This window comes from Xyrauchen texanus, chromosome 1 (assembly GCF_025860055.1).
Source record: "Xyrauchen texanus isolate HMW12.3.18 chromosome 1, RBS_HiC_50CHRs, whole genome shotgun sequence".
Taxonomy (NCBI): domain Eukaryota; kingdom Metazoa; phylum Chordata; class Actinopteri; order Cypriniformes; family Catostomidae; genus Xyrauchen; species Xyrauchen texanus.
The window spans coordinates 38,208,959-38,223,585 of record NC_068276.1 but is presented as its reverse complement, the minus strand read 5'-3'; the positions used below and the strand labels follow the sequence as shown (position 1 = coordinate 38,223,585).

General features: G+C 45.0%; 1 protein-coding gene across 1 annotated transcript; it reads left to right on the top strand.

Annotated features, from left to right (window-relative positions):
• Positions 1-545: 545 nt before the first annotated feature.
• On the top strand, positions 546-12,826 carry LOC127628234 (5-hydroxytryptamine receptor 5A-like). Its single transcript, XM_052105045.1, has 2 exons — positions 546-1,399; positions 11,195-12,826. The coding sequence occupies exons 1-2, from the start codon at positions 692-694 to the stop codon at positions 11,525-11,527; spliced, it is 1,041 nt and encodes a 346-aa protein (XP_051961005.1). The 5' UTR covers positions 546-691; the 3' UTR covers positions 11,528-12,826.
• The last annotated feature ends 1,801 nt before the right edge of the window (positions 12,827-14,627 follow it).

The following is a 14,627-nucleotide window of genomic DNA, read 5'->3' as shown; positions in this document are numbered from 1 at the left end:
GCAATTGTGCAATTATAATTTGCGCTCACAAAGGGGACATTCATAGGGAATAACTGTTGGAATTGTGGAAAGTGGGACAAAGCTTAGAGTGTGTTCAGGGTCAGAGTGAGACCCTGAACAACATGCACTTGCTCAACTATAATGTTTCTAAAGATTTATATTAAGCTATACAATGTGCCTAAGAAAAGTGGCGATTTTGTGATTATATGTGAATCAACCTGACTCCATCTCCTGAGGCTTAGGAGTTTTCTATATCAGCCAGTCTAACTAAGAGGATTTTAATGTATGAACAATTAAATTAATTAATGCCTTTTTTGTGTTATAGGATGGAGGATGGCTTCTCACACCTTTACGTGTGTGTCCTCAGAAGAACTTCTCAATTGCCGAAGGCTATAAACAAGCAAGTAGCAATATGTCCAAGCCTAATGTAATGGCTGCCTGTCATCCAAATGTCAGTACTTTGAAAAGCCTACCATTTGTGTGCTCAACATACATAACTTTAAGCTAAAGGACAAGAAGCTCACAAATTGAAGATTGCTCAGAAAACGTACTCCTGCAGATTCATTTTGATTAAGGACCTTGAAAGATCACAACAATAAAACCATGCCTGTTGAAATAAGAAGGGAAAATCATTTTCACCTTGTTTTCAAATGAGAGCCAGATATCTATTTGCATAACATTGCATGGCGCCATGACTCAACCGAATGTTACAGTTCTTTCAGCGAATTACTCTGGTGGCTCAGAATCGGGTAATTTGTTCCGTCCATTTTCTGTCTTCAGCGTTCTCACCCTTACTTTGCTGGCCATTCTAGTGGTGGCCACCTTTGTTTGGAACCTTCTGGTTTTGGTGACCATCCTGAGGATTCGCACATTCCATCGCGTTCCCCACAATCTGGTTGCCTCCATGGCCATCTCGGACGTGATGGTTGCAGGACTGGTTATGCCTCTAAGTTTGGTTAGGGAGCTGTATGGTCACCGCTGGATTCTGGGTCGGGCCTTGTGTCAGGTCTGGATCTCTTGCGATGTGCTCTGCTGCACAGCCAGTATCTGGAACGTGACAGCCATTGCCCTAGATCGTTACTGGTCCATCACACGACATCTGGAGTACACACTTAAGACACGCAAAAGGATCTCCAATGTGATGATTGGACTCACGTGGCTGCTCTCATCTGTTATCTCACTTTCACCACTCTTTGGTTGGGGTGAGACCTACTCAAAGGAGCGCCTGACTTGTCAAGTAAGCCAGGAGCCCTCATACACAGTATTCTCCACCTTTGGAGCCTTCTATCTGCCCCTTTGTGTGGTACTATTTGTCTACTGGAAGATCTACAAGGCTGCCAAGTTTCGCATTGGCTCCTGCAAAACCAACACCATCACACCAATGGCTGAGGTCATAGAGGTAAAAATTATATACAGTGAGGAAAATAAGTATTTGAACACCCTGCTATTTTGCAAGTTCTCCCACTTAGAAATCATGGAGGGGTCTGAAATTGTCATCGTAGGTGCATGTCCGCTGTGAGAGACATAATCTAAAAAAAAAAAATCCAGAAATCACAATGTATGATTTTTTAACTATTTATTTGTATGATACAGCTGCAAATAAGTATTTGAACACCTGAGAAAATCAATGTTAATATTTGGTACAGTAGCCTTTGTTTGCAATTACAGAGGTCAAACGTTTCCTGTAGTTTTTCACCAGGTTTGCACACACTGCAGGAGGGATTTTGGCCCACTCCTCCACACAGATCTTCTCTAGATCAGTCAGGTTTCTGGGCTGTCGCTGAGAAACACGGAGCTTGAGCTCCCTCCAAAGATTCTCTATTGGGTTTAGGTCTGGAGACTGGCTAGGCCACGCCAGAACCTTGATATGCTTCTTACAGAGCCACTCCTTGGTTATCCTGGCTGTGTGCTTCGGGTCATTGTCATGTTGGAAGACCCAGCCTTGACCCATCTTCAATGCTCTAACTGAGGGAAGGAGGTTGTTCCCCAAAATCTCGCAATACATGGCCCCGGTCATCCTCTCCTTAATACAGTGCAGTCGCCCTGTCCCATGTGCAGAAAAACACCCCCAAAGCATGATGCTACCACCCCCATGCTTCACAGTAGGGATGGTGTTCTTGGGATGGTACTCATCATTCTTCTTCCTCCAAACACGGTTAGTGGAATTATGACCAAAAGGTCTCATCTGACCACATGACTTTCTCCCATGACTCCTCTGGATCATCCAAATGGTCATTGGCAAACTTAAGACGGGCCTTGACATGTGCTGGTTTAAGCAGGGGAACCTTCCGTGCCATGCATGATTTCAAACCATGACGTCTTAGTGTATTACCAACAGTAAACCTTGGAAATGGTGGTCCCGGCTCTTTTCAGGTCATTGACCAGCTCCTCCCGTGTAGTTCTGGGCTGATTTCTCACCTTTCTTAGGATCATTGAGACCCCACGAGGTGAGATCTTGCATGGAGCCCCAGTCCGAGGGAGATTGACAGTCATGTTTAGCTTCTTCCATTTTCTAATGATTGCTCCAACAGTGGACCTTTTTTCACCAAGCTGCTTGGCAATTTCCCCGTAGCCCTTTCCAGCCTTGTGGAGATGTACAATTTTGTCTCTAGTGTCTTTGGACAGCTCTTTGGTCTTGGCCATGTTAGTAGTTGGATTCTTACTGATTGTATGGGGTGGACAGGTGTCTTTATGCAGCTAACGACCTCAAACAGGTGCATCTAATTTAGGATAATAAATGGAGTGGAGGTGGACATTTTAAAGGCAGACTAACAGGTCTTTGAGGGTCAGAATTCTAGCTGATAGACAGGTGTTCAAATACTTATTTGCAGCTGTATCATACAAATAAATAGTTAAAAAATCATATATTGTGATTTCTGGATTTTTTTTTTTTTAGATTATGTCTCTCACAGTGGACATGCACCTACGATGACAATTTCAGACCATTCCATGATTTCCAAGTGGGAGAACTTGCAAAATAGCAGGGTGTTCAAATACTTATTTTCCTCACTGTATCTCAGTGGTTCTCAACTCTTTTTGTCTCCCAGGGCCACCCATTGTGCAAGAAAATATTTGAAGCTCACCTCTCTCCAGAAACTAGGAGTGCCGATAGATTAAAATAATTAATAACAATTAATTTTGTGATCCCAGAAATTTCAGAAACTGTCAAATTTACATTTTCATGCTTTTATGAAAATTTTTTAGCACTTCAATTAAGTTAATAATTTTGAGTCATCATGCAGCCTCTTTGGAAATTAGCTGAGGCCTCCTTGTGGACCCTGGTCCCCTAGTTGAGAGCCTTATACAGTGTTGAGTGTGTGTGTGTGTGTGTGTGTGTGTGTGTGTGTGTGTGTGTGTGTATGTATATACAGTACTGTGCAAAAGTCTATAAGATGTTTCACAAAAGCATTTGTCTTAAGATGGTTATGTATATCTTCAGCTTTAGTGTGTTAATAGGAGATATAAATATTAGACTCCCAAACATTACTTTTGCAAATAGAAAAGATTTGAATAGAAGAACAGGGCTTTCTGCAAGAGATGGCATTGCACCCCACAGAGTCCCCAGTTGAATATCGTGTCAGTCAGATATTAAATAAAGAGATTGAAGAACTGTGGCAAATTCTCCAAGAAGCTTGTAACATCCTATCTGCCAACAACCAAGAAAAACTGCGTCCAGGTGTACCTAGGAGAAATGGGGCCGTTTTAAAGGCAAGGGTGGTCACTGTCATGTTCTCTGTTGTCTTTTGTTTTTGTGCTTTTATGTTGAAGTTTAGTTTAGTTCCTGTTTCCTGTTTGGTTTTTGTAGTCCTTTGTAGTTTCTTTTTATGATTGGTTTCCCTCTGATTGTTTCTCCTTCCCTGATTGCTTCACCAGGTGTCCCTCATTCCCTTGTTTGTTCCTGTGTATTTAAGCCCTGCCTTTTGTTCACTCCTTGTCGATTGCTGAATGTTGTTTAGCCTGGTATGTTTCCCCTGCCCGTGTATTCAGTTTTATGTTTATTTCCCCATTGAGGGTTTTCCTTTGTGTTTATTGGTTTGTCTGTTTAAATAAAGTTTGACTGCATTTGGATCCGCATCTCCTCGTCTGCCTTCGCTGCTCATTTGTAACAGAACAATCGACCGCCAATGGATCCAGCGGTCCAGCAGGCTAACTACCGGCTGCTCAGCCTGAGGCAAGAAGGCCGACCTATAGAGGACCACGTCCGCGACTTCATTGAACTGGCGAGTGTCGCGGACTTCCCTGAATCCTCCCTTGTGGCCTTCTTCAGGGGTAATCTAGACGGTTCGCTGAAGGAGCGGCTGCCACAAGCGACGCGTGGCTGGACTCTCCGCGACTTCCTGGTGGCGACCCTACTGGTGTGCGACTCACCGCTCTCTGTGGGCGTTGCTGTGAAGGACCCTACCACACCATCCACAGTGGAGTCTCTTCAGCCACCCCCGGCGCCCCCTATAACACCAGCCCCACCTGTCAGCGAACCGACCCCCATGCCAGTCGCGCTCCCAGAACCCACACGGTCCACTTTGTCTGCCCGGAGGAGGGAGAGAAGACGGGCTTCCGCCTCCCGACCCACGCCTGCCACGGTCAACGAGCCTGAGCCCTCTTCAGCCACGGTCAACGAGCCTGAGCCCTCTTCAGCCACGGTCAACCAGCCAGCGCCCTTAGCCCCCGATGTCAGTGAGCCAGCGCCTGTAGCCTCGACCGTCCCTGAGCCAGCGCCTGTAGCCTCGACCGTCCCTGAGCCAGCGCCTGTAGCCTCGACCGTCCCTGAGCCAGCGCCTGTAGCCTCGACCGTCCCTGAGCCAGCGCCTGTAGCCTCGACCGTTCCTGAGCCAGCGCCTGTAGCCTCGACCGTCCCTGAGCCAGCGCCTGTAGCCTCGACCGTCCCTGAGCCAGCGCCTGTAGCCTCGACCGTCCCTGAGCCAGCGCCTGTAGCCTTGACCGTCCCTGAGCCAGCGCCTGTAGCCTCGACCGTCCCTGAGCCAGCGCCTGTAGCCTCGACCGTCCCTGAGCCAGCCTGTAGCCTCGACCGTCCCTGAGCCAGCGCCTGTAGCCTCGACCGTCCCTGAGCCAGCGCCTGTAGCCTCGACCGTCCCTGAGCCAGCGCCTGTAGCCTCGACCGTCCAAGAGCCAGTGCCAGTAGCCATGACCGTCCAAGAGCCAGCTCCTCCCGAGCCTTCCAGGGCTCCGCCTCTCGAGCTTTCCAGAGCTCCGCCTTCCGAGCTTTCCAGAGCTCCGCCTTCCGAGCTTTCCAGAGCTCCGCCTTCCGAGCTTTCCAGAGCTCCGCCTTCCGAGCTTCCTAGAGCTCCGCCTTCCGAGCTTTCCAGAGCTCCGCCTCCCGAGCCTCCTACGCCTCCTACGGCTCCGCCTCCCGAGCCTCCTACGGCTCCGCCTCTCGAGCCTCCCGAGCCTCCAACGGCCCCGCCTCCCGAGCCTCCTACGGCTCCGCCTCCAGAGACTCCAGAGCCTTCCTGGTCTCCACTCCTAAAGCCTCCTACGGCGCCGCCTACCTCGGCTCCGCCTCCTGAGCCTCCCTCAGCTCCACCTTCTGAGCCTTCCAAGCCATCACCTCCCTCGGCTTCGCCTCCCAAGCCTCCCTCGGCTCCACCTCAGAGGCCCTCCTTGGCTCCGCCTCACACGGCTCCGCCGGCTTCCCCAGTGGCCACTCCTCCTCCCAGGCCCCCTGAACCGGTCCTTGCCCCATGGCCATCTCCTAGGCCACCAAAACCAGCCTCTGTCCTGTGGCCACCTCCCAGGTCCCCTGATCCGGCCCTTGCCCCACGGCCATCTCCTAGGCCACCAAAACCGGCCTGTGGCCACCTCCCAGGTCCCCTGAACCGGCCCTTGGCCCACGGCCATCTCCCAGGCCACCAAAACCGGCCTCTGTCCTGTGGCCTCCTCCTAGGCCCCCTGAGCCGGCCCTTGCCTTATGGCCAGCCCCCGGGCCATCTAAACCTGCCTCTGCCCGGTCGATACCTCCCAGGCCCCCTGAACCGGTCTCTGCCCGGTCGACGGTTCCCAGACCTCCTAAACCTGTCCCTTTGTGCCCCCCGGGACTGCCTAATTGGCCCCGTGGACTGTCTCATTTCCCCTTGTGCCCCCGTGGACTGCCTAATTGCCCCTTGTGCCCCCATGGACTGCCTGTCTGCTCCCTGTGCCCCCTTGGACCGCCTTATTGCCCCCTGTGCCCCCTTGGACTGCCCGCCTGCCCCCTGTGCCCCCTTGGACTTCCTGCCTGCCCCCTGTGCCCCCTTGGACTGTCTGTCTGCCCCTGGTGCCCTCATTTTGTTTTTTGTGGGCTTTTTTGTCTTTTGTTTTTGTGCTTTTGGGATCGTCTGGAATCCGATCCTTTGAGGGGGGGTTCTGTCATGTTCTCTGTTGTCTTTTGTTTTTGTGCTTTTATGTTGAAGTTTAGTTTAGTTCCTGTTTCCTGTTTGGTTTTTGTAGTCCTTTTGTAGTTTCTTTTTATGATTGGTTTCCCTCTGATTGTTTCTCCTTCCCTGATTGCTTCACCAGGTGTCCCTCATTCCCTTGTTTGTTCCTGTGTGTATTTAAGCCCTGCCTTTTGTTCACTCCTTGTCGATTGCTGAATGTTGTTTAGCCTGGTATGTTTCCCCTGCCCGTGTATTCAGTTTTATGTTTATTTCCCCATTGAGGGTTTTCCTTTGTGTTTATTGGTTTGTCTGTTTAAATAAAGTTTGACTGCATTTGGAACTGCATCTCCTCGTCTGCCTTCGCTGCTCATTCGTAACAGTCACACCGAATATTGATTTAGCTTTTTTATGTTTACTGGACTTTGTATGACATTAAGTGATAAATGAAAACGATTTATGTCATTATTTTTGAAAATATCGTCACTATGCAACATTTTTCACCAGTGCCTAAAACTTTTGCACATTACTGTATTACTGTAACCGGTCCTACCCATCCCGCTCCGAACGGGACTCAAACCGGCGTCTCCGGCATTGGAGGTAGTCGTGCTAACAAGGAGGCTAAAGGCTACAGCCTCTAGCGTCAGTTGCTAGTGCGTGTCTTGAGGCCAGGGGAGTGAGCTACCTACCAGCTGGCTTCCAATAACAGTTAGTTCCGGTCCTCGAATCTGACTGGACGAGAGACGTTCCATGAGCACTGATGGTCTGGCACCATCAGCACTTGGACGCTTCACTGTGTGTGTGTGTCACTCCGCTTGAGTTCATACCGCTCTAAACTAAAGTGTAAGACTAGTGCAGATCTGTTAAGAGCTATGGTTTGTCTTTACATATTTTTTTTCCATTATATATGTTAGCCAGCAGGTGGTGGCAAAAGATAATTTTTATGTGTAATATGAGCCAGTTAGGCGACGTGAAGTGAATCCGTGTAAGCCGTTTACATACAGCACTATATGATCGCTTGTATTACTACTACTAAAGCTAGGAAATAGCTTTAAATGAACAACTTCAGCATTACGGCTCATCACAGCTGAGAGACACAACAGACTGATTCATTACACAAACTGAAGGTGCTTACATTTTATCTGACTTTCCAAATTGGAGTGGAGCTGAGCTTCAGAAAGCTGACAGCATCTCTGCTTAGGAGTGGCAACAGGTGATCACACACACTCTGCCCCTCTCTCTCTCTCTCTCTCTCTGTCACTCTCTCACACACACACAAATCAATCAATCCATGTTTATCCAATAACTTGTTAGAAACAGCACAAGCCGTGATACTATTTCTGAAGTGACATTTATGAATTACTAATGAAGGCTTGGAGGCATAATATATATATATATATATATATATATATATATATATATATATATATATATATATATATATATAGTATTTTATGAAAGATAGTATAATCTGATATGATTTTTGTTTTTTAAATTATTTTTATTATTTTGGACTTTAGCTTTCTAATGCTTTTATTATTAAATGGGATGAGGGTAAATTTTGATGTATTTTCAAGATCAAGTCTTGCTGTATTTTTTTTTTCTTCTCAGTAAAATGAGCAATAAGTTATTCACACAGGTAACTGACTTGTAAATGTGTAGTTTTTATGCTTTACTGTATATTGAGTTAATGAGGTGTCCGAGGAAACAAAAAATTAAATACATACAGAGAGAAAAGGAGGCTACGGGATAAAGTTATCTCACCAGTGTAGAGATGACGATCAAACCCAGCAGAGTTATTCTCACAGAAGGTATACTCAACCCACAGGAGTTTACACCTGGCCCTGCATTGACAGATATATTCTCCTCCCCAAAACAAACACGCACAGAGAGTGAGACAGAGAATAAAATTAGAATCAGATACTCAATGGTTCTCAAACAAGCAACAAGACACACATTTCTGAATTGTTTTTCAGTTTTAGATTCCAGATAATCATATTCTTCCAATTCTCATTTAAATGGACTTATTATCAATGGGTTCTCCTGTTTGTACTTTAAATTTTAATTTAATTTCAATAATTGATGTCACATCAAATAACCCCACATGACTATATCATGTCATAAAAAAATTCACATCTTATTATTAAATGGGCATGTAAAATATGAGATCAATTATGAGTGCCATATACCTTTAGGAATACAGTCACAACAGTGAAACTATAGTGATTTTCTCATTAATAACTCATATGTGCTTTTGTATCTAGCTGTGTTTATATGCATGTTTTGTTTTCATCCTCTTTTCTCATGGGAGACAATTTTAGCAAAAGTGTAAACATTATTCTTTTCCTTCCTTGACAATTTCTGTATCATGCCTTGCCTTTTTATTTCTTTCCTTTGCCTGCATTGCTAAATTTATACCTTTTCTCTGTGTAGTGATAAATGAAAGCCATGAAGACGGCCATTGAATAGTGAGGAATTTCATTCTTTAACAAGTTCTTTAACAATGCAACATATTTTATTAAAACAAAAAAACACCTATACTAGATAGAAAATACATTTTCATAATCTAAAGTACAAAATTGTAATGGGTTTTGTTATCATTTGAACTAGAAACCTTTCGCCACATACATTTTGTAGCACACGACCCCTGCACAGTAAAGTGCACATCATACTCATATACATCTTTTAGTTTTATCCAACCATTCTATACATCATTGTGATGAGGAGGAGGGTGGGGTCCTGCTGTGACTACGCACACCCGGCCCTCAATCGGGTAAATCAGCCGAGAAGAGAGATAAAGGCAGCCGGCCCTGCCCTCCTCCTCTGTGTTTGAGGCATCCATTGTGACCACTTTTCATCTGGACACTTGGCCATGTACCGTGCCCATCTGATAAAACATGGCCCTTTTCCAAATGGTTAACACGGCTAGACAGCGGCATGATACCGTGATACCATAATTGTTGAGGCACCTTTGATCTGGACCAGTATGGAAAAGAACTCATCGGCAGTAGTCCCTGAACTGGTGAACAGTACTCTTGAAGGCAAATTTCAAGAGGGGCTATGTGTACATGAAAGTAACACCAGTCCCTATCCAATCAAAAACTCCAGTTGATGTGTAGAAAATGTTGACAAGATAGCGCTGCCGATTAAAACTTGTGATTTTAAAGAGTTTCAGAAAAACTCTTCACAGCTGCAGAGATAACCGCATAGCGTCAGCAATGACACAGTCAAAATTAACTAATTGAAAGGGAACTTAAAACTAGCATAGATTTACCAAACTCTTCTCTATATAATATTCACTCTGACTGAAATACCTATCTTACCTCATGTAACATGCTAATGTGACTTACCTTGTTTCCATTTTGATGGATTGAAAGATGATTCTGTGAATCATGAAGTCCTTTACTATGTTCCCAATACTTAAAATGCTGCTCATTGTTTATACAACCTAATTCTGAAAAAGTTGGGACAGTATTAAAAATGCTAATAAAAAACAAAAAGGAGTAATTTGTAAATTATATTCACCCTTTGCTATATTGAAAGCACAACAACTACACATTATATGATGTTTTACCTTGTGAATTTCAATGTTTTTTATGTATAGTAATTTCAAATCAGATGATTGCAACACACTCCAAAACTGTTGGGATAGTCAAGTGTTTACCACTGTGAATCATCACTATTTCTTCTAATAACACTTATCAAGCATTTAGGCTCTAAAGACACAAGTTTAAATTTAAAAAGTGGAATTTTCCCTCATTGATCCATTGTGCAGGTCTTCAGCTGCACAATTGTACGGGGTCTTTGTTGCCATATTGTGAGCTTCATAATGCACTACACATTCTCAATTGGAGATGGTCAGGACTGCAGGCAGGCCAATCTAGTACACGTACTCTCTATTCGGCCAGTATGTGGTTTGAAGTTGTCCTGCTGAAAATGCTGGGACGTCCCTGAAAAATAAATTAAATGCTGCACCAAAAGTTTTACATATCTGTCTGCATTAATGGTGTCCTCACAGATATGCAAGTTACCCGTGCCATGGGCACTGACACACTCCTGGCCCATACAGACACTGGCTTTTGGACCTGACACTGATAACAGCTTGGATGGTCCTTTTTCTCTTTGGCCCGGAGAACATGACGGCTGTGTTTTCAAAAACTATTTTAAATGTAGACTCATCGGACCAGAAAACATGGTTCCACTGTTTTAATTCCCTTCTGAGATGAGACCGAGCCCAGAGAAGTTGGCAGCGCTTCTGGACAGTGTTGATGTAGGCTTCTGCTTTGCTCTGTAAAGTCTTAACTTGCATCTGTGGATGTAGTGGTGAACGGTGTTGACTAACTAAGGTTTACTAAAATTATCCCAAGCCCATATTCATGATATCTATTACAGATTAATAATGTTTTTTACGACAGTGATGTATGAGGGATCATAGATCACATGCATTCAGAAGTGGTTTTCATCTTGCCCTTTATGCACCGAGATTTGACCAGATTCCTTCTTTTAACTACTGTATATTGTGCAATGTAGAGGGTGAAAAGTCCCAAATCCTTCCAATTTGTCTTTGGGGAACATTGTTCTCAAATTGCTGGATTATTTGCTGAAGCATCTGTTGGCAAATTGACAAGTATCAAATGATCCTTGCTCTTGAAGGACTAGGATGTTTTTGGAGGCTCCTTATATATACTATGACAAGATTGCCTCACCTGTTTCACATTGCCTTGTTATTTTAACTTATCAAATTGCTATAACATTTATAACTGATTTTCTAATGTACCCCATTAGCATTACCAATACATTTCTTGACCTTCTTATTTATTTGCCAGGTAAAGGAGGCAGAACGGCAGCCGCAGATGGCCTTTACGGTTCGTCATGCCACTGTATCGTTCCAGGCAGATGGTGAGACGTGGCGGGAGCAGAAAGAGAGGAGAGCTGCTCTGATGGTGGGCATCCTGATTGGTGTATTCGTGCTCTGTTGGATTCCCTTTTTCCTTGCTGAGCTCATCATTCCGCTCTGTTCATGTGACATCCCCCCTGTCTGGAAAAGTGTCTTTCTATGGCTAGGCTACTCAAACTCCTTCTTCAATCCACTCATCTATACAGCCTTTAACAAGAACTACAACAATGCTTTCAGAAACCTTTTCTCCAGACAGCGATAAGGAATGGATAGAAGAAATAAGAAAACCTAGAGGTAGAAAATGAGAACATCATCAAAAGATAATACAGAAAAGATACAAAAGCACGAGCACAAATGAGTTGGCTCTAACCTGTGGTTGAGGGGGCAGCCGACACACATCAAGAAACTGCAGACCTAGTGATGTTTCTAGTGATCACATTTTCACCTGCTCATAATAAAATATCTATTTATGGCTGCTGCTGATGTCTTCTTGGTTAGACAAGTTGGACACCATCTGCTAAATAAGCAGTGCTGTCTACTAAAACCATCCAATTGCTTTGTTCTATTTTCCTCTTAAGCAAAACTGAACCATTAAATATAAAAATGTAATGCTCACCATCTCAACAACTCTTAGGAGAAAAACCATGGCTGTTTTACATTGTTCTGAATGAGTTTCCAAACATCAAATTAAGCCAGTAAGCCATTTATCAGCTATTGGACAATGTATTTTTCTATGGTTTAAAAAGCCAAATACACAAAGTAAGGATATGTACGCTTGTTTAAAGTCTGAGCCTTGGCCTAAAAGACTTTGGCTAAGGAGAGATGTAACATGTCATGGGCACTTACAGACTTCGTTGCATTTCCTTTCCTTTCATTAATTTACTTTCTTAAGTACGTCAAAGGGCAAAAGATGAACACAGACGGAAATAATGATTTTAGGTTTGGAAATGATGAAATGAAGCAAACTGTAACAGACATTAAACATATAGTTCATCCAAAAAGGATAATTCACTCATCATTTACTTCATGCCTTCTCAAACTCACATGACTTACTTTCTTTCTTCAGAACACAAACAAAGATATTTTCTGAGGTGTTTTTGTCAATAAAATGCAAGTCAGTTGGGTCCAACACTTTCTTATGTCCAAAAAGGACAAAGGTACTATGCTGTACAACTCCAGTGGTTTACTCGATGTGCTCTGAAGCAATAGGATTGGTTTTGGGTGACATACAGACCAAAATGTAACCTATACCTATAACCTATTTCACTATAAATCTTGACGTCTGCAGTCTCCTTGGTGCAAACAAACTAGTTTGAGATGGAATAAGTAAATGATGAGACAAATTTGTATTTTTGGGTGAACTATTCATTTACATTATATCAGAAAATATGTGGACAGAAAGAAAAGACCACATGGAAATTCTGAACAAAATCGTTGTTAATGCTGTTATACAGTAAATGCCTTTTTTGTGATCAGCATTTAAGTACAGTGTATATCATGAATAAATATTTCTTCTTTGTAAGTTACAGTACCATTGTAGCAAAGTAAACTGGAATTTGGACATCGAATACATCACAGTGGAATATGATGTAACCTGCAATTCCTTTGTGATGGAGTATATGCTACAATTGGTACATAAAGTCGATGGATTTATCATGCATTTAAGATTATTAAAGATACAGAAAATGACTGCTGTGTTGCCTTGAATGTTTATTGGTTTATTATTGGCAGAAGCTATTTGCACTAATCACAAATACTGTTAAATGTTATTTACACTAAATGCAAATAGCAATAGATGCAATTTAGTCTTACAGACACCAACCCCTACCCCTAAACCTATCCCTTACAAAAAATAACCATGGGTTTACAACAGTAACAACAGTATCACCATGTTATTTTGAAGTAAAATCATAGTAACCAAAAAATTAAACATGGTTACTACAGATTAACACAATATTACTGTATTAACACTGTGGTTAATTGCATTAAAACTATGGCTTCTGTAAACAACATGGTTACTCCAATATTACTATAGTAAAACCAAAGTTAATTCTACCCAGATCAAACATTTCTCTCAACTCTACGACCTTCACTGTAAGGAAATCAACTGTGGCAGCGGGGGCGTGGTCAAGCGCCCGTCCGGGAGAGAAAAGCGGTAAGGGCGCTCACACCTGGGCTAAATTATGTCTAACACCTGTCTCTAATTGCAGTAGAGCGAGGAGAGCGGTTAAAAAGCCAGCAGCCACAGAGCAGAGAGAGACAGAGACGGACAACGAACTCAGCGTTCGAGTACAAAGAAATTGTGAATACTAAAGAAATTGTGAATACTGTTGGCACAAAAAGGGGAATTAAAAGGCTTACCGTGTCTTGAAGTCTTGCTTCCTGTCGTCCTTGCTTAGACAGCGTTACACTGGTGCTGAAACCCGGGAGATTATTAGGAACACCTGTCTTCCAAAGGATGGAACAGAATCGCCCCGTAGAGTCCTCCAGTCCCTCGCTACACTCCATCAGAGCCACCAACAATCCCTGCTTGAGCTCCGGCAAGACCAGGATCGTCGCTTCTTCGAAATCATGCGGGCTCAAGCAGAGGACCGGCACGCAATCCGGACCTCAGCCAGGAGGCCGCTCCAGCCGCAGCCGCGACCCCGGACACCCGCGCCACATTGCCCCCACCCGCGTTACAGAAGATGGGGCCGGCAGATGACCCAGAAGCGTTCATCGACCTGTTCGAACGAACGGCGGAAATTTGGGGGTGGCCCCAAGACCAGTGGGCCGCCCGTCTAGTCCCTCTCCTGTCCGGGGAAGCACAACTCGCGGCGCAACAGCTGCCGGCAACAAGCCTCCTGGCTTACCCCGATCTGAGGAAAGCCATCTTGCAACGGGTTGGTCGGAGCCCGGAAGAAAGTCGCCAGCTCTTCCGGGCCTTGAAGCTCGACAAATCCGACCGCCCGTTTGCTTTCGCCCAGCGGCTCCGTGATGCCTGTCGGAGGTGGCTGCTCGCGCGGGACCGCGACGTCGAGGAGCTAGTCGACCAGGTGGTACTGGAGCAGTTTGTCCAGCGTTTGCCCCGGAAGACGGCCGAGTGGGTCCAGTGCCACCGCCCGGCCTCGCTGGAGGACCACATGGCGGCGATTCCCAGGGCGGATGAGCCCTCTCTCTCTGTCTCCCCTTCCCCTGTGTCTTCCCCTGTTTTTTTCCCTCCCCTCTTCCCTCTTGCTCTGCTCTCTCCCCAGGGTCCGTTCCTGCCCCCCGCAGGCGCGGAGCGTTTGTGAGACCAGCCTCCCGGCCTTGGGAACACCCGCCTAGCCCTTCCCCGTCCTTCAGCCGCTCTCCTCCTCAGGTGGGGGCACCCGCCAGCACGG

Bases quoted from the DNA above. Each gene is read 5' to 3' on its own strand.
- LOC127628234 (XM_052105045.1), top strand. From the start codon at position 692: ATGACTCAACCGAATGTTACAGTTCTTTCAGCGAATTACTCTGGTGGC. The intron at 1,400-11,194 runs GTAAAAATTATA...TTTATTTGCCAG, and splicing joins CAATGGCTGAGGTCATAGAG to GTAAAGGAGGCAGAACGGCA.